Source organism: Platichthys flesus, chromosome 22, assembly GCF_949316205.1.
Source record: "Platichthys flesus chromosome 22, fPlaFle2.1, whole genome shotgun sequence".
NCBI lineage: Eukaryota > Metazoa > Chordata > Actinopteri > Pleuronectiformes > Pleuronectidae > Platichthys > Platichthys flesus.
The window spans coordinates 7,548,407-7,569,086 of record NC_084966.1 but is presented as its reverse complement, the minus strand read 5'-3'; the positions used below and the strand labels follow the sequence as shown (position 1 = coordinate 7,569,086).

Below are 20,680 nucleotides of genomic sequence, written 5' to 3'. Positions count from 1 at the left end.
CTGATGGCCACCGAAGCTTCTGAGAATTCATCCGTGAACTAGGTTCATGCCGATAGAAATAAACATAGTAAAACAATGCTCCTGCCTCGTCTCACACCTTCCCCTTTTCTGAATTTTATTAGTGTATATATTATTTATTGGATGTACAGGGGCCGTTGTAGTTTTTCGTTACTTTGTGTACGTGTGTTGTTTGCGTGTCGGGTGGCCGTTTGCAAATCGACAGATGACATCGCCTTACGCGTGCGTGTCGCTGTGTGTGTTTGTGTTTTAATTGCTGAGTTATCACAATCCTTTCGTGCAACTCTTTTTGTGGGTCAAAGCACCCCCCCACACACACACACACCATCACCACAGACTTACACACACAAACACACTTTCCCCTCTTCACCCCGAGCTTTGTTAAAACCAACCCTCTTTCCCTCTGCTGCACACACACACACACATCCCAAATTATGCTCCATTATGTCACCCCTCTGACCGCTCCTGAAAAAATATCTCTTTCCCTTCCGTCATCCTCTTCTTGTCTCTCTCTCTCTCTGCATTCCTTTTTCCACGCTGCCTCGCTCCATTCATCTCTATCTCTCCCTGTCTCCCCCTCTCTTTCTCCCCATCTCTCTCGCTCATCCCTTGTTCCTGTGAGACAATGTCTTGTAACAATACCGAGCTTAATCTCCGTGTCAAAGCCGTTTTTCCCCTTCACTGAACACAGACATACACACACAGACACACTTTCACTGGGCCGTCGCTGTACATTTTTTTCTCTTATGAGTGTTGGGGTTAGGGTTACACACACACACACACACAAAACTATGATGAAACCCTTTTTAAAGGTTTATTTAAATATATATACATTTTCTAGCTATATATTAATGAATTCATTTTTACTTTCATTCATCTAGTTGTAACTTGTTTTGACTATAACCTGTTTCACGACTATTATATTTAAACAGTTGTGCCCTTTCCCAAGGTGCTTTAGTGACTAATGAGGTGCATAAATGGAATTATATTATAAAGTTTAACTCTTACTTATTCGAAAGCTTGAATTGCTCGAGTTCAATTTGACAAATGTTAACATTGACCACGCTGCCTCAAAAAGAGTAATAGTCAATAAGCAGAAGATCCTTGTGTGACTGTAGACTTCCTTTCAGCAGTATGTGGATGAGACCGCAGCTCAGTGTTAAAGATACTAAAAACGTTGAACTGACCTAGAGAGAAGAGTTTTAACTGCATTTCAAATGCCCTCAGAGGCCAAGGTACATTTGTATCACAAACCAGCATGTTAATAAGTATCCAAGCAGTAGATCTAAATCTTGTTATGATACGTTTAAAATCTTTCATAAAGCTTCTAAATTATGACAATCTGTAAAAACGCTTTAAGTTATATATGGTTTAACAGAAAATAACTTTGGTGTCTGGAAAAAAGCTCAAGAACACTGCTCCATCTGTTTGGGCTGTAGATTGGCATGCTGGGAAAATAACAATGAATTTAAATAAAATCTATACTGCGTATTAAAGTGTCGTTATATCTGTGTGCGCTGTTCTAGTTCAACCGCTGCATCACCTCCCAGCTGATCAAGTGGTTCAGCAACTTCCGGGAGTTCTACTACATCCAGATGGAGAAGTTCGCCCGGCAGGCCATCAACGAGGGCGTGACCGCCGCGGAGGACATGACGGTGGGCCGCGACGCCGAGCTGTTCCGGGCACTCAACATGCACTACAACAAGGCCAATGACTTTGAGGTAAGCAACCGGAGCCGAGTGCGTAAAGACGATCAGTTTTCTCTGTGTTTTCCTGAAATCATTCAAGGAAACGTGTGTCAACTCAGCTGACGCACACTCACACGAACGTCCTCTACTAAGTCAGCTGTTCGGAGCGCAACAGTCACCTCGCGATTGTGCTGAGGTGTGGAAGTCGCAGAACGTGCGTGTGTGTGTTTGCGTGTGTGTGTGTGTGTGTGTGTTCGATGAGGCGAAAGAGGACTCTGCTCGAGGCATGGGTGTCCTTGTCAGAGCGATTTGCAGAAGTCACATCCCCTCCCTCGCTTTTCCCCTCCCAATATTGGTCTAAGGGGACCTGAGGGCCCTTAAACCATCCAACGTAACATCAGCAGCATTTAGATGTCCATTAGCACACACACACAGACACACACACACACACTCTTTTGGCTAAGGGAGGCAAATGCTGAAGCTTAAATGTTTAAAGATTTGCAGACACGACACACATGCACAGTGTCGGCCTTTGGAAGAATGAATAGCACATACTTTGCATGCTTTGCATATCAAGGGTCAGGTAGCTTTTCACAGGTGTGTATGTAAAGAGGCTGTGCAAGAAAAAGACACACACATGCAAATAATTTATGAGTGTGTGTGTTTATTTTGGCTGGTCTTATTTTTAGGAATGGCAGGCTAGGGTTCATGTCGGGGTTAGGAACTTTAGTACCACGGTTGTGGCTTTGCATATTTCTGCCTTTCAAAGACACATCATTAAAACTCTAAATGAGTGGCAACAATTTTCCAGGTCGATTTCAACTTTGAAGGACTAATAATTGTTTTTTTTATTCGATATAATTAATAATCAGTCTTTTACTTTTTGAATAGACCTTAATAATAAATTGATAGAGTCCTCACCCAAGAAGTTTCTATTTCCTAAATTATTTCATAAGCAAAGCAGCACAACTGAGAAAATTATTGGTATGATAAAAAAAAATGACCTGATATTACTTTTTCCTACTTTTGCCTCAAAATAAAATTGATTCAGTGACAGTCCACTCCCTGGAACATTTTCTGCTTTCTAAACTGGTTCAGAACAGTAAGAATTTTTTTGTGGAGCTGGCATTTTGCACAAAAAGAGTGTTTGTTTTGAAGAAGTCAGACGGACACATGATTGGAGCCGATAGCGATATTCAATCTGCTTGGACACAAACCAGGGAAGACAATCAATCCGAGTCGATACTTTGAGGAATATTTCGCCTCCATAAAAAAAAGAATCTTCGTTTTACAAAATATCTCTGTCCAGGCGAAAATACAAAAATAACTAGAAACGCTTAAACAAAGATTGCCAGGCCAGTAGGTGGCGATAAAGTCTAGATCAACAATTCGTAACGAGGTAAGACTGCTTTAATGTAATAGCGGGGCGAGGCAGATGCCTGAAAATGTCGGTAATGTGATGCGGTGGTGCAAAACTCGTATAATGCAGAGAAATTGGTATATAGCCACCATTGTTGTTGTCGTTTCTGGCTAATGTTAATCACGCAAAGTAACAGAGGGCGTGTGGGAAGCAAGCTGTGATGTCATCGCATCCCAAATTCTCTGTTTTACTTCTACAAACTGATGGATGGTTTTTGAAAATCTCTACTTTGGAGGGCGATATGTACCGTGAAGGAAAGAAAGACGAATAGTATCACGTCTTATGGGCAGGCGTTGAACTTCAAGATTTGTCTTATCGTTAGCGGTAGAAGATGCTGATGTCAGTAAAGAACACGTGGGCCCTCTGTGCACTAACGCGTTTGAAGAGGTAGGAGTTACTTTGTCCCCTTTCGTCCCCCCGTCTCTCTCTTCACCTCCCTCCTTCCCTCCCTCCAACCTCGCGTCCGTCCGTCTGCCCTGAGGGAACATTACTGGCTAGGGACACTTTCTCTCTCTCTCTCCCTCTCTCTCTGTCAAACTCCGAGGCGTGAAACTGGAACCAGGGCCGATTCAGCAAGTCTCCCGACACACACACACACACACACACACACACACACACACACACACACACACACACACACACACACACACACACACACACACACACACACACACACCTTCTCCTTTTGCCAAATTTAGCATCATCAGAGTTCCACCTTGGTTTGTCCCCATCACACTCACCCCTCCCCTCCCCTACTTCCTCCTCCTCTTTTGCCTCCCTTTCCTTGCTCCCTCTCCTTCCTCCTGAATCTGTCCTCTGTCGATATGTTCTCTCCGTCACCTCCTTTCCTCACCCTCTCCTTTTTTTTGTCCCTCCTGCGCCTTTTGTCCTCGCGCCTCCTCCACTATCGTCCAATTGCTGTCCCAGTCCTTCCCCTCTTTTCCCAGCGTCTCGCCCACTTTTCCACTGCTCTCCAACCTTTGTCTCGTTCTTTCCCAGGCTCCCTTCATATCCACATCTAATCCAAGATTTCCTCTCCCCCTTTTCTGCACTATTGTTCCATCACCCACCTTAGCTTCCAAAATTCAAACCGTCTCCCTGTCTAATTATGTGCTCAAAGTTGGCCTTGAAGGTTAAATAATTAGCATTTTTTTTATGTTTTCCTACAGTCAATCCTAGAAATAAGAAAGTCTTCTTAGGTTTGACGGGTTATTAAAAGCTTGTATCATTAGTTAACGCACATGTCCAGCATTTTTAAACAGTAATTGTAGATTATTGCAGCGGAAAGGTGAGTGTAATTTGTTGAGTTTGTGTGTGCGTGTCTGTGTGTCTGTGTATGTGTGTGTGTGTGTGCTGTCTCCCTAAGTTGGCATAAACAGGCCTCAGTAATTATAGCAGCTTCATTAATTACCTCCTCCTCCTCCCCTCCTCTTCAGCCACATTCTTTCAACTCTTCTTTCTTGTTTACCTCTGTCTCCCTCTCACTTGCTCACTCCATCCTTACTGTCTCCCATTTACTCCCCCCCCCCCCTGCTCCCTGAAACAATTTTGCCCTAATTGCAGCTCTGCCCACCGACTAATGAGGAAGGCAAAGAAAGGAAGGAGGCTCAGAAAGGGGACAGGAGACAGGGAATAGTCTCATCTTCAAAAAAGAAAAATAGAAACAGAAAAAAAAGACAGATTTTCTTTGCCAGGACACTGAGGGAAAGGTGTCAGCTTCTACCTTCTGCCAAGAGGAAGAGAAACATTTCCTCTTTTTTTTATTCTTTTATATTGAAAACAGATTGACGAGTCATTGGTAAAGTTTGCCAGCCACCCTGGGCGATGCCACTCAACACCAGCTAAAGTGTGTCTGTTAACGTTTTGCAATACGTGAAATATTGGAAGTGTGTCTGGTGGACACCAAAGTGCACTAACTGTGCACTTTGGTGTCCACCAGACACACACAATGTCTAAACGCGAATAGTGGTGAAAGGGTTGAAGCTGTAATATCTAGGTGTGTGTGTGTGTTTGTGTTTGTGTGTGTGTGTGTGTGTGTGTGTGTGTGTGTGTGTGTGTGTGTGTGTGTGTGTGTGTGTGTGTGTGTGTGTGTGTGTGTGTTGGTTGAGAGCGGACAATGAGACATTTTTATGAAGCCTTCTAAGGGACGTTCTCATCTTTCCAGTTCAAGGATCCTCACTGGCTCTGTCAGCACCAAACGATGGCACAGCTGCGCCACACACACACCCACACATTCACAAATACACATACATGCGCACACACAGATCCTCATTTGTGTTCATCTCAAAGAGCAGAGATATCCTCTCTTGAAGGGTGGGTGTGGTTGCGACCAAAATCTGCCCTTTGACTTTGAACCACACACACACACACACCTGGAGGCCACAGAGTGGTCACACACTCACATTTCAGGGCTATCTGGTTTCATAAGCTCTGCACTTCATGAAAGGCTAAAGTTCTCATGTCTTTCTCTGCCGTTTGTGAGTCTTTGTCGACCTTTCGCTCTCCTTATTCATCTATTCACTCATCTTTTCCACTTCCTCTTCATACGAGACCGCTGAGCTCAGGGGCCCCGCTCGACTCTCAGGAATCGATTCTCCGAGTGGGCTTTCTATCTGTTCTCTCTTCTCATAGAAAACTCTCTGCAGCCTGAATGCCTTGGTGCTGAATATTGGGTTTATTGTTTCTTTTTGTGTGGTGGCCAGCGATGTTTCAATGAATCAGCGCACGCATGCATATTAAAGTGTGTCTCCATCCAGCGGCCTTGAATCTATCGTTCTTCTTCCGAACATCTTCTCCTGCTTCCTGACGTCCTAACCTCTCGTCTTCTGTATGTAACCTACCCAGAGGGCATGTGCGCTCACACACACAGACACACACCTCAAGTAGCAGACCGGCCTTTAGAGACGCAGAGAATTTCAAACACTACACCTGTCCTGCTTTCTTTTCCTCTCCTCCCTCTCTCTCGCATGACATCTTACACCCTGGGACTCATGTGATGTCATGTCGGTTTAAGAAAAAGATGAAGGTTACATTTAATTGTCTTTGATGCATGTCGCACAAAAGTCCACAGACCAGCACTAAGCTTCACTACAATTTGATAAAAGGCAAATTGTTGTTGCTAAAAGGAATGCCCCACCTCGCTGCATAGCTCCTCTGTTACAACCCTCTCCAGCGACATTTGGTGCTTTATCGCTATCGTTTTAAATATTGGACAGATGTCCATCTGTCCCTATAACCTTAGAAGTAGAGACTCTAGGTAAAAATGCGAGTATAATGTCTAAACATAGCAGCGTCCTTGTTACGTTGCAAAAATACTGTTGTCGCTCAATGTCACCGAGTACGAGTGACCAAGTCTTCTTCACTGTCACTTTGTGTCTGCTGCTGGAAGACAGAAAGTGGTATGGTACAGATAATGCCACCTGCCAGTTTCTGTCACTATAATTATAGCTATCCGCAATGTGTGTGTGTGTGTGTGTGTGTGTGTGGTATACCAGTTGAGAAGAAGGAATCATCTTTGTCACTGAGCCTGATTGGAGTCACGAGGGGGGGTAGGGTGTATATGTGCGCGCGTTTCCCTGTGTATGGTCTTCCTGTATGTGTGTGTGTCTTTGTGTGTGTGTGTGTGTGTGTGTGTGTGTGTGTGTGTGTGTGTGTGTTGTGCATGCAGTGATTCCCTTCCCCTGCCCCAGCTGTCTCCTTAGCTTCAACAATAGGCCTGGTAACAAAGACGTGGCCTTCAGCCTCTGTCATGTGATACTAGTGGTCTGCAGCCTCTCAGTCAGATGACCCAGGCTATTGTCCTCTATGGATGACACACACACACACACACACACACACACACACCGATCCAAGGAAGAACAGCACGTGTATGAATGGACACACATAAAGTGGCAGCATGCAGAGATACGAAGACACTTGAAGCAGTTGTACACAAAACCAAGATACACACACACATGGAGATAGTGAGAGCAGACACACACACACACACACACACACACAGACACAATCTCAGGACGCAGACCCTTCCTCTCAGTCACATGCAGTGTGAACAAAGAGAAACTTTAGTGCCATTGTCCTGGTGACAGTGAGATCAGCGGCTGATTGACAGAAGAGCAGCAGAGAAAGGAAACATATTGCTGATGTCCTGGAGGAACCTCCAGTCTCCACTTATACCTTCAACTTCACACCGATTTTTTTAAACGTTATGTCCTTGCAAGTGTGATCTTTACAGCGCTTTCCATGTCCTGCTACGCTCAGGATCAGCAGCTATCTGCACGGTGCATATGTAGGTGACTGTGTCAGAGAGCATCAGAGCCGCAGGTTGCCGGTCGTGCTATTTATGCGCGTGCACTGTGTGAGGGAACACAGGGGAACGGAACAGACTTAAATTTAAACAGAGCATTGCCTCATCTTCCTTAAATAAACAGCTGGTCAAGGAACCTTGAAGAACGGATCAAACCCAACAACAGGAGCTGTTTTTAGACTGACTGAGACAAGTCCAAGTGTCTTCTTAAGCCCCTGAGGGAATGTCCCAGGCAATAATCTGGGAAGGCTATTTGCGTTCTAATCTTTCAAGACTCTGGACGACGATACAAGAATTGTATTCATTCAAACCCCAATAAATAAAATCTATAAAAGGCCACGTCCACGGCACCCAGACAGACTTTTGGATAAAAGAAGCCCTGCCCTTTCATTTCATGGAGCCTCTTAAAAAACAAATGCAGGGTCGTCCGCAATAAAAGTTAAACCTGACTTTTGGTGGTAAAAAAAGGACAAAACGTCTTAGAGGTCTAAACCAGAATGCTTTGAAATTACACAGTGTCCTTCGACTGAAATCATTCCTGAAGTTAGATGAAGCAAAGAAAGCAAAAGCTTGATCAGTCTTCTCTCCTCAGATAGATGAGATCAAAATTGGAAGAAAAAGCATATAGAGATACAGACAGGAGAAAGCTAACATCATGTGTCTCATGAACCATAAGTGTTTCCCTACATTTCTGAATGTTTCTTCCCATTGTGAGAGAGAGCATTCTCTCCTGATACATGCACTACCCCCATGCAATTTATTTATCTTACTTGTTAAGGCCGCAGTTCAATCTATATTTGAGATACAGAAATCTTAAAAAACAAATAATCTAATTTGTGTGAAGTTGCGTTATTTGTATTTGCTGAAGGAGACGCGATGAAAGGAAAACACAGGGAAGAGGATGAGTGAAAGGGCACTCCACAGTGTGTGTGTGTGTGTGTGTGTGTGCGTGCATGTATTTTCCTGCCAGGGTGTGTGTGACTAAAGCCAGACCTGATAGCGGGAAAAAGAGAGAGAGAGTGAGCGAGAAGAGGAGGAAAAAGGAAGCAGATGCTCGTGTGTTGGCACAAACATGATACATCCACTCAGTCTCACACACACACAAGCACACATGAAGACACACACACACACACACGCACGCACGTACGCACGCACGCACTCACGCACGCACACAGCATTGCTCAGTTCACAGAAGGAGCAGCAGATGAGAGAGCTCCAGTATTGTGTTAGTGGTCGAAAAGAATACTCCACTGACCAACAGTACTGTGTACCTCAAGGCCACAGAGAGAATGATTGGCAACAAAATGGAGGGTTTGTGTGTGTGCGTGTGTGTTTGTGTGTGTGCGTGTGTGTGTGTGGGGGGGGTCCTACAGTGTCATTGTCTCTTGTGTCGAGGGATTAGTAAGAAAAAGGAAAAACACAGTTTATTTCTGTTTGTACACCTTGAGAATCAAGCATATGGTGTTTGTGCAGTCGTTTCTTAAGAACCCAGTGTGTGTGTGTGTGTTAGTGTGTGTTTTTCTTTTGCGCATGTCAGCGAGAGAGGATGGAAAGGTAAAGGAGCGAGAGAGCCGAGTCAGCTGAGGTCATGCAAACACGCAGCCAGAGCAGACGTCTGCATCGGTCTCCTGGTGACACCGTGTAGAGGAACAGCATGGACAGAGAGACTGAGAGAGAAGAGGGCGATGAGCTGATGAGAGCTGCAGAGGATGGATGGATTGACAGAAGTTAAGAAAAGGGTTTGAGTGTGGAAAAGGAAAAGAAGTGAAAGGAAAGGCAGTCATTAACTAAGTTATTAAACCTTAATTCATTATTGTATTAAATTATGGAACAAATGATCTTTCAATTAGACTATTTTCATTGATTCCTTGGAGGTATCTTTGAAATCCAACCACCAGTCCAACACAAGGTTAATCAAAAATAAATCAAAAGTCTTTCAAAAGAAATACGCTTCACTCTCCAAAAAAGCCCCAAAGCTCAATGGCCGACAGTTGCTACTGTGCAAACAGAAAAGCAACAGAGAGACACAATAATATCTTGTTAGCAGCTATGATTAGCATGAGGCCAAACCGTATTGACAAATCCGAAAAGTGTGGGCACCTTTGTCGGGTCAGGTTTGGGAGCTCTGTGATTACACATCATTTTTGAAGTCTCTCTCGATGAAAGAAAAGGCAAATCTCATTTTTTGTAGTGTATCCAAATGAAGTAACCTACTTTATTCTAAAAAATATTTGTTTTAAGTACAAGACCCGCTTGTGCTCGTGGCCTGCAACTCTGTAAAAAAAGAAAGAAAGAAAGAAAATGACTTCACCGTTGCTAAATGTTGCACTACAGGTTTGAGTCTCTGCAGGTGGAAGCTGGTTTGTGTTTTTACTGCTCAAGCTAACAATGTCATTTGCCCTGTGTTTATTGCAAACAAGCCTCTACTGTTGTTGTTACCAGAGGAGTATATTCGTCCAGGTTGGTTTTTTATTTTTTCGTCTGGCAGGTTGAAAATACAAAGTTTCTAAAACAGCTGAAAATGACTGTAACCTTAAACCCATAGTAAAGCATTTAAAAAAAGGTAATTTAAATGCAGCCAGAGATACAGATGAAGCCAAAGGAAAAAACAGGTAAACAGAAAAATGCAATTGACAGTAACGTGCGCAGCAGTGGAAAGTGACTGAGGACGAGCGGTAAGAGGCTAAAGTAGCCCTCATGCAGGTGACCCGTCGTCTTGAAGGCAGCGGCTGTTTCCCGTCAACACCGCTCCCTTCAAACGTCTCAAAATATACCACGGGTTTAAAGGTGTGATGACAGATAAATGGTTAAGTGAGCTGTGTCATGAGATAAAGAATACATTTCTAAAAGGAGATGAGGGGCAGGGGAGCCAGCAAGGAGGAGGAGGAGGAAGACGAGTGAGAGAGAGAGAGGAAGGAGATAAGGGAAAAAGGGGGGGGGGGGGGCTGTCCCAGTGGGCGTCTTTGTTGGGCAGCAATTTAGAGATTTAAAGGCTCTTGTCCTTCTGCGTGCGTGTGCTTGAGTGTGTGTGTCTGTGTGTGTGTTTGGTGTGCGCATGTTCGTGAAGAGAGTAATTGAGCCTCCCTTCATCCAATATTTACCCACCAAACCAGAGCAACCATGCGAATTCTGTTTACTGGGAACCAAGTGTCTTTCTTCCTCTTTATCTTTCTTTCTCTTTCTCAATTTTCCCCCATTCCTCACTCGCTCCCTCTCTCCTGGCAACAAGACATCATATCAAGATCCAAGCCAGGAGTAAATCGTGCGCGCACACACACACACACACACACACACACACACACACACACACACACACACACACACACACACACACACACACACACACACACACACACACACACACACACACACACACACACACACACACACACACACACACAAACACACACACAAACACACACACAAGGGAAACAGGCCCATCTGTATTGATGATGGCCTAATTTAGATCTCTTTATTGGACTGATTTACGACAGCCAGACAAATCTGGGCATCTGGACCCAAGTGTGTGTCTTCTTGTGTGCGCGAGTGTGTGCGTGTGTTGTCCAGTCGAACTGATACCCAAACCGGACACACAATATCCTCCCGGCATCATTTCATCCTTTCTGCTCGTGTTTCCCTACCTCTCTCTATGTGAATCAGCAGTCTCCTCCCCCCGCCCCCCCGCCGCCGTCGTCTCGTTTCAGCACTTTGAGTCCTCTCGACGTCCTGAAACATTTAAAAAAAAACAAAAACACATCAGTCAACGTGCGGAACAAGGCGGACGCAGCACTCCAACACAAAGACCTCCCTAGACCTTGACCCGTAGAAGGCCGGGGACCTTTCTAGGTCAAGGTCACGTTGTGATTTGAGATATCTACACAAACAATGGACAAATGAAAAGACAGCACTTTGACTTTTACAGCTCCAGCCTTGAATGTGGGAAAAAAAACTGAAGCTACACGGTCTAATATCTTGAAATATTAGACCGACAAAAAATTGTCCTGGGATGTCATTAAACTGTAGATCTGTTTTTTTCTAAAGATGAGAGCAAATTTGAACAACTAAGAGATGGGTGGGGGGGGGGGTGGGGGGGTGATGCAATCCAAGAGGGAGAGGACGCCTCAAAGGCACATTCATCTTCAAGATCAAGCTCGGGTTTCAACTTTTATTTTTCCCCGTGGACACTTTCACAGCGGCTATTAAAAAACAGCAGCTTGACTTTGGGGCTTCCTTTTATTTTCTTGCAGACGTAAAACAAACACTTTTAGACCTTTCAAAGCTGCATAAGGGGCGCAGGCGTGCTCCTATTTCCGGAACTGCCGATTTCATTCATGTCTCTAATGATATAACTGTTTTCATAAAGTGAGGAAAAGACAGAAACTAAAATTTGATTTGACTGGTTTTAAACTTCCAGGTCATTCGAAAGGAGGAAATGAAAGAGTCAAAAATGATAATGAAAGTGTTTACGGGTGACTTCCAGCTTTAACTTTGATTCATGACTAGTTGTAAATGTGCAGACACACACACGCACACATAAACAAACACACACACACACACACACATCCTGAGCAGTGAGGCATCATCGCAACTTCCTATTTGGTTTCACCTCAAAATAAAACGGTTCAGAGGATCCAATACAAATAGTTAAGTTGTGACAAAGTACAAAGAGTGAGGAGTCTACCCTGTTGGCATGAACACAAGTTCTCACCTGGAAAGGTTAAACTTGGATTTGTGAACGTTTGTGTGTCTGTGTGTGTGTGTGTGTGTGCCTGCACAGTAGTGTCTATACCAAAGACAGTGACAGAGGGCCTCATTGAAATAACTGTGGTCTCAAGGGGCCAGCTAAAATGAGAGAGAGAGACGGTAGGTGAGGGGAGACGGAGTATACGAGAGTCCGGGGAAACATTTAGGGTGGGTGTGTGTGTGTGTTTGACTACGAGTGTGTGTGTGTGTGTGTGTGTGTGTGTGTGTGTGGAGGGTGATTCATCCGTTCTGGTGGCGGCTAACCTTGGCGCGTCCTGCCACGCGTGACGGGGTTACACCCAGACAGCACTGTGCTGTCCTCTACGTGCGAGTGTTAGTTTGTTGGGGTGTTTCGGGAGCGTGTGCTCATCTGGAGGGGTCTGCCTTATGTGTGGGTGTGTTTGTGTGTCTGCATGAAGAAACAGCGACAAAGAAGTAGGAGGGGGGGGGGGTCCTCGTCAGGTTGTTTAGTGTCTTTGTATGATCTTGCCCCCGGGAGAAAGGGCAGAAAAAAGAATGAACAATGTGTGTGTCTGTGTTTTGCTGTCAAACACGGCTATGAGCACAAACACAGCATTAAAAACACACACACACACACACACACACACACACACACACACACACACACACACACACACACACACACACACACACACACACACACACACACACACACACACACACACACACACACACACACACACACACACACACACAGCCTTGTGATGACAGTATATTTATGCCTGCACGGGTAAAGGACAATTGGAACCCTGCAATCCTGTTTAAACTCCGCCCCCTCCACACACAGACACACAAATACGCACACACCCGCACACACAGTAAAAGATCCCAGACTACTGTTCACCTGCCATTGTCAAGGACTGAGTGTGTCAGTGTGTGTGTGTGTGCACAGACCACACACACACACACATTCACCAGGGTCTGTTAAGAAAGGGGAAGTACGATTAGAGGAAGTTCACCACTAAAGAAGAACTTGCTACAGGAATAGAAATACGTGCACACCTGAAACCCACACACAAACACACACACGCTGAACCCAGATCTGTGATCCCGTTCAGTCACACAATAACTTAACGGAAAGCAAACTTTATTTTATATTTGAATATAGGAAAAATATCTCATCGTCATTAAATAAATACGTTTCCTCCTTTACTCGCTCTTTTGTTTCATGTCTTTTATGGATTTCTGTCACATCACCCATGATTTCCTTTTTCTTTCACCCTCAGGTCCCCGAGCGATTTCTGGAGGTGTCTCAGGTGACTCTCCGGGAGTTCTTCAACGCCATCGTGGCGGGCAAGGACGCCGACCCCTCCTGGAAGAAGGCCATCTACAAGGTGATCTGCAAACTGGATGGCGAGGTCCCGGACGTCTTCAAATCCCCCAACTGTCTACAGGAACTCCTCCACGACTGAGGAGGTCGTGAGGAGGAAACGCGGCGAGTAGGACAAACCTGCACGGACCGTGAGAAGACTGTGAGAACATGTTTCTAGAGGCCTGGGTCGGGATGAGGTCTTCAGTGAGATACGTTTGAAGGAGACTGACGATGCAGAGACTTGAAGTTATTCTTCTCGGAGGTGCCGGGGGAACGTTTGCTGGTGGTTGTTTTTCGGTCAGCCCATCTTTTAAAAGACAAACCCCGCCCTCCAGATGTTTTATAAAGAAAATAAAAAAATCCCTCTTCACCGAAGGCAGAGGGCCGAGACTCCTCAGATTAACGAATCCTGCAGAGACTTTTATGACTCAAAAGCAAAACGGTGAGAGTTGAATATCCTTGCACTTACAGAACAGCCCCTCCCGGCCTGAAACACCCCATCCCCTCTTTCTCCTCCACCGCGTCCAAGCTCGCTCTTCGTCCGGCCTCACCGCTGAAGAGGAGGTCCTCAGCCCCAAGACCTGGGACTGGGAGCGAACTAAAAATGAAGATGATAATATATATATATATAAAAATCTTTTTATTGTGGATGTTTTTAAGTTACATGGACATTTTGGAAAAACAAAAGTGATGTTTCTGTATTTTTTTTCTCCTTTGTATAAGCTTACACCTCCTCAGTCACTTACAAAGATGCACACAAACGCACACACACCTTCACATACACACACACACAGAGGAAAGCACAGTAGCAATTCCAAATCCCCAAAAACTAACTTAGTTGTTGTTTATTTCCCTTAATTCCCCCTCCTCTTTTTACTTCTTCCTCTTCTTACTGTACTGAGACTTCCTGGGTGTTCGTCTTGACTGTGCCCCCCCCGGCTGCCCCTTTTGGCTCATGTTGCATTCAGGTACCCAGAGGATCAATGGCAAACATTTTCAGTAAGAATGAAATGACTGAAACAACATCAATCTTATTTTTTTTTAACGATTTTAGAAGACCAAGACAAAATATCTGAGACGGTAGTGTTAATAGTGAGATTATTTATAAACCAGATTAAAGAGAGCAACCTGTTCTCCTAATCTCACTCTCGATTTTTCTGCATTTACACAATTCTAGCTGCAGAATTGACCTTAAAAAGTGACCCTTCTTTTTCTTTTCTTTTTTTTTTTTTTTTTTTTATATAGAAACACAAACCTCAGCTCCCACACACTGTCGTCACTCGAGTGAATTGACTCGCTCATTTTAAATCCTCATTAGTCACTTACCACATAGAAAATAGGAAATGCCTGATGAGGGCTTGGAAAATATACGTCAGTGTTTACTTTTTTTGGGGGGGGTATTTCTGTGTTGCAACGTAGACACAAATATCTAAATGATAAGGTTTACTTCTGTTGTTGGATAATGGATAAATGCAGGATGGGGTACTCAGGCCATGTTTGGTGCTGTACTAATTTTGGTGCCATTGTTTGCCTTTATTTTGAAAGAAATGTGGATTCATGCCAGTCAGATTGCTTAATTTCAACGGTCATCCCAGTTTCAACTGGTTCTTAGATCACAGAGCATAAATCACAAGATAAACGAGAATATGGTCGAGAGCATCTTTCCCCCAATGCCCAAAAGTCCCAATCAAGTTGCAACAAATTTCAATCTCATTGATTTCAGCTTTCTACATATTTTTTAAATCAAGATTCATGAATTATTTCCTGGGAAAAATGATGGAAAACATTCCTGGATGATCCCCTTGGTCCAGATCTTCTTCCCTGAACTGTACCGCACTCTTCCACCAAGTTTCATAGACAGGTTTGAACTGTGACGACCGACTTTGCTACAATCAGGTGTGTTTCAAATAAAAAAAGGAATTTCCCTCATTATGATATTTTACCCCCCCCCCCCTCATCAAAAGCGACAAACCGCGGGATGGAAGCGTGGTTGTTATTTCAGATACTCCTCTCTGCTCTGGCAGAACAACAGGGGCAGCTGCGCCAGGCGGGTCGTGTGTGAAGTGTTTAAAGGTTTTAACAGCAGAAAAAAAAGAAGAAAAAAATGACATACAACAAAATGCTGATATTTGTAGCTTGTATAGATGTAATAATTACTCTGGTCACCCTGATACTTTTATTATTTATAATTGAAATAATTATTCCTATTAATGTTATTATGATGATGAAGAAGATGATGGAGGGATGATGATGATTAATTCTTGCTACAGATTTGACCAGTGGTTTGCTCATTGTTTATCCATCACACTGCAACATGAAATAAATTATTCTTTGGAAAAAAAAAAGTCGGAGGGGATGTTTTTTTGTTTTTTCGGGGGGGGGAGTGACTGTACTTTGTGTTTGCACTCAGCGGAGGTGCAGAGGGCGTTGACCCGTTTGCATGCGCCTGCCCACAAACACCAAATCACCATCAACCCAGGCAGTAACTAGGCAACATGATGGCCACTTTATCTCCGTCCGTGGCCTCCCTCCCTCCGTCACTCTCCCTCCCTCCCTCCCTCCTTTCTCTCCCTCTCTGTCTCTCTCTCTCGCTTTCTGGATTCTGTAGAGGGGACATGTGATCCCTTGTTGTTGTTGCTGATGAATTGAAAAGAGGAGCGCTGTGTGATTATTGTCAGCACAAAAGCCTCAAAAAGCTGCTGACGTCTAGATTAGCCAGTACAAAGACACAGGGACAGACACACACACACTCACAGACACACACAAAAAGACATAGGTACAGACTTGCACTCACACACACGCACGCACACACAAAGGCACAGGGACGAGGCCCGTCTGCCCTTGCTGCCCTAACATCCTTCTCACTCCTCTATCCCAACTCTGTTCCCTCTCAGCCCTCCATCACTGATATCACTCCCCTTTTTTTTTAATTTTTTTACCTCTCCTGCCTCCTCTTCACTTCCCTCCTCGTAGCTTTTATTCCATCCACCCTCCTCTCACACCACTTACCTCCCTAACACACACAAACACTCGCCGTGCCCTCTCTGTGTTGGCGCCAAACACTAACTGGCATCACACAATGCCAACCACCATCACCAGCATGGGACAAATTGCCAGCACTCAATGTTCCTCTTTTTTTCTCTTCCCCCCCTTCTCTCGCTCTTTATAACAAGGTGTGTAAAAACAATGGCGAGAAATTCAGCGGTGCTCTAAATAAAATTGCGTGATGATGTGTGGCAGCGCTTTCATGTAATAATGCAAATATTGCAAGAGATAATTAAAAAAAGGCGGTAATTGCATAATAAAGCTGTTTATAACCCTGTAAAGCAACACCTCCTGTAATTATCCCGTTGCTATGAAGATCATTTTCCACTCTGGAGAAGTCAGATGGGATTAAGGGGAAAAAAGTGATGCAAGGAGTTAAACACCTTACAAAATAAAAGCATAAAATAAAGACATGGGAGGCCTTAAAGGTATGGACAGTAATCAAAATACTAGGATGTTTTATTTGAATTGTGTTATTACTAGGTATATAATTTACTATAAGGTACACTTTTAGGTACACTTTTAGAGATCCTTGTAATACGGATACTCCACAAAGCTAGATTTTAGCCATCTGATTTCAACCTATGTCTCCAATTGTTTTTCCATGATAACTAAAGTCCTTTATGACAATAAAGGTCTGGTGTTGCGTTCACTGAAGACTTTTTTTGGTAGGTAGTGGAAGAGTCAACCAGTCACACCATCCCATACATGCACATGAGGCATTTTAAGGCTCATTAATGTTCAACATTTGCCAATTTTCCTCCAGATTTGTTCACGTCTTCCGGAAGCTTATGGAATGCGGATGAAACAAACGAAAAGGGGCAGTACCACAGGAAACCAGATGGGGGGGGGGCAGTGTAGCGAATAGCTCAAGTCCTGAGCGCTCCCCTCTAGTTAATATATTGCTCAACGGCTATGCCAACGTAAAAGATGCATGTGGTAGGTTACGGTTTCATCGTTAGAAATGGACGCAACTCTTTTTGTACGTTAATTAAGAAGCTTTTAGCAGAGAGCTAGTGGCATCTGGCCTTGTTAGGGGGTCTCAGACAATGGTGTCGTTGTAGTCATCATACAATTTAAGGGAGTCCCAACAAAATTGACATCGCTGTGGACTTATGTGATCGGCCAGTTTCAGTGGCCTCCTCAGAGTTCGGGGCGATTGCCTGCGTTAGCTGTTGGAGGCAGGATCCTAGACCTGACCCTGCTGAAAGTGCAAATGGAAATCAGAGACTGATTATTTATTGGACATAAAAACTCAAATATTTAACTTTCAGCAAATCCAAACTACACAGAGGACAATAAGGTGGTGTTTTGTTGCTTAATCTTGAAGTTAATTGTATGCAGAACTAAACCAACACAGATGGACATAATAAAGACGCATCGTAAAAACAAACCTGTTGCACATTTCAGCTTTAAGAATATAAAAAAATAAATCGCAGATATGCAGACGGGCCGAGATGAGCAGTATCTCGTGCATTAGCTCCCACTGCCAGAGCTTTTCATTAGAACAGGAGGGGCTGAACAGGAGGTGGGGTCACTCTTTGCTCTATATGATCACAGACACACACACACACACACGCCCGCACGTGCCGTCTGCCTGTGAAAGCACATCTGAGCGGCGCAACAATAAAACAGCTGTGTTTGTGTTGGCCTGCTGATTGTTTCATTCTCAATCAGCCCGTCGTACACACAAAACGCACTCGCGCAGACACAAACACACTTACTGTCCGCGGAGATGGCACGACAGTGATACATCGTGGGTAATAGCCGCCGTTATTATGGAGGAGGGAGCGGGTTTATTATGGAGAAAATCTCTCCACAACATCATTCTAATAGCTTTAACTGTCGCCTCTGTGTTAACTGCTGCTGGAGTGAATGTGGTGTGTGTGTCTGTGTGTGTGTGGGGAGTGAGATTTGTTCTGCTTTATTCACTTCCACTATCATGTTGGCAGTTAGTGGATGGTCTTAGATGAAGCAATTGATTTACGCAGCTACAAAATAATTTCTATATCAGGACATCAGGGTTGTATAATTGCGATCTAATATCCAACAACAAGGTTTTTAGAGTATGATTTAGTTGTCAGCCAATTGGTTTGCATTCCTACAATTATATCAACTGTAATGATCTCTATAATTAGCAATGCTAACAGTTGTGAAAGGGTGTTGCACATTCTGTTTCGATCTCTCTCCCTTTTTCACGTCAGTTGGTTTTTTCCTGGTTTTAAGTTGATCGATTCATTAAGAGGGATGACCCGCATTGCTGTGATGTCACAACTGGTCCAGCCTTCAGCTCATTGGTTGGCAGTCTTTAAAAATACTTGAAACTACAGATTGAGACCATTAAGCCGATAGGAAAAAGTTTAAAGACGTAAATCAAGTGAAAAATAGGAAACTGCACCAGTTAAGTCACCCTCTCTTGCTCGTTTGAGAGAATACAGGCTTCAGGCACTTTTGCATTGCATTCACTTTACAAAGTTTGCTTCCCCTTGTACTTTTATACGATGTATGAGCTACAACAGAGTGCTAGATTTAGGTGAAAGGGGTTTTTGGAGGTTAGGGGGTTTTTAGCTGCAACATGCAACGTCACCACTAGATGTCACTATATTCTACACTGAACCTCTAAGCAAAGATGAATTTTAAACAACATTACTTAAACTATAGAGCACATATTCTGTGAGTTCACCCTGTGTGACCTCATTCTGACCTGTAGGAAAACTAAACTCAGTTTTAATTGAGACTAAATCCGACACAGTGACTTCAAGACATAAATCAAAGATTGACTGATTGAATTGGACCAGGACTCGCTGCAGACCTCACTATTGGCTTGTTGAACAGACTTTAATCAGCCAGCGCTGCATGTTCTCTTGCATCAGTTCTTTAAGATGGCACCCAGGTGGATGAAGCTAATTGTTGTTTAGAACAGCTGCCCCGACAGCGCTCTCACTTCCTCCTCCCAGCAGGCGCTGCATATCTTTGTTTCTCCGTCAGGTCATGCTTCTCTTTCCCTCCAATTCTTCCGTCTCTTTTGTAGGCCATGCGTTCTTCCATCTCTATTTGCATTCAATTGATTCCTTTTGCTGTTAAATTGTATTTCAGCCGACCGTCTACCATTCATCAACTCCTAATTTGAAAAAAACAAACAATCCCACATGTGGAAAAGTTCTACATCTATCCATTTATTCTCCGAGTCAACCATTGTTTCATAATGTTTCTGTCCATTGATCAATCATCTAATTCCCCTTTTTTTTTAATCCATCTTTACATCCAAGTATCCATCCCTCCACCTTCTTTTCACCCCCGTACTCACTGACATCTACCCCACCTCCCTCATTCCTCCCACCATCCCTCCATCTCTCCTTCCATCAGCGGTCTGTTCGCTAATCAAACACCATCTGTCCTTCCATCCCCAACCTGTCAGGAACAGCTGCCAGCCGCTCTCTTAACAACACTTTTAACAACCCTGCCGCATCTTCCACGGCCCGCCGCCTGCACCGGGGCGGACGCCGCCGATCGGGGGCCGCCGCCTCCTTTGCAGGCGCACGCCAACCCAGCGGACACATGTGCGATCGGCGGCGTACAAAAACCGACGGAAGCGTGGCCTGTTAGCAGTGTGTGAGGTGAGCAGGAGGAGAGAGGGAGCTGTAATTGAAAAGACATTGGAAATTGGAAATGGCTGTGGGAGACACCAAGAAAAGGCGTGTAGGAGCAAACTTCAACTGTCCTCTTGTTGAACCTAAGTGGCGACTTTATGAACTGTGGGCAAAGAAAATAAAAATATTCCAGAGAAAGAGGAATAATGAGCAAGCAGAAGGTATAAACCGAGAGATAAAACAAAGGAGAGATGGCGCACGGTAAACGAGTGGAAGTCTAAATAGTAATCAAGGGAAGAATCAGCCGCCTGCTCAAAAAAGGGTTTGGAGCTAATGGTGGGAAGTAAAAGCTCCCAACACAGACACACAGACACACACACACACACACACACAAATACAATTTTACACACTGTATAATCACCACGAGCAAACAATCATAAGAATACAATCATCTTCAACTCGTTCAAACATAATGGTTTTTCCTCAGACAAATAACACCAATCCTCCCGAACGCGTGCGTACCATGGATGTAATCACTTA

At 44.1% G+C, this 20,680-nt stretch overlaps 1 protein-coding gene across 1 annotated transcript in view; it reads left to right on the top strand.

The window, feature by feature from the left end:
* Positions 1 to 14,563, top strand: part of LOC133933426 (prospero homeobox protein 1-like) — a 31,478-nt gene extending 16,915 nt beyond the window's left edge. Inside the window, exons 6-7 of the mRNA XM_062380536.1 lie at positions 1,545 to 1,739; positions 13,420 to 14,563. Coding sequence (XP_062236520.1) covers positions 1,545 to 1,739; positions 13,420 to 13,605 — 381 coding nt within the window. The 3' untranslated portion in view covers positions 13,606 to 14,563. The remainder of the gene's footprint in view (positions 1 to 1,544; positions 1,740 to 13,419) is intronic.
* Positions 14,564 to 20,680: the final 6,117 nt, after the last annotated feature.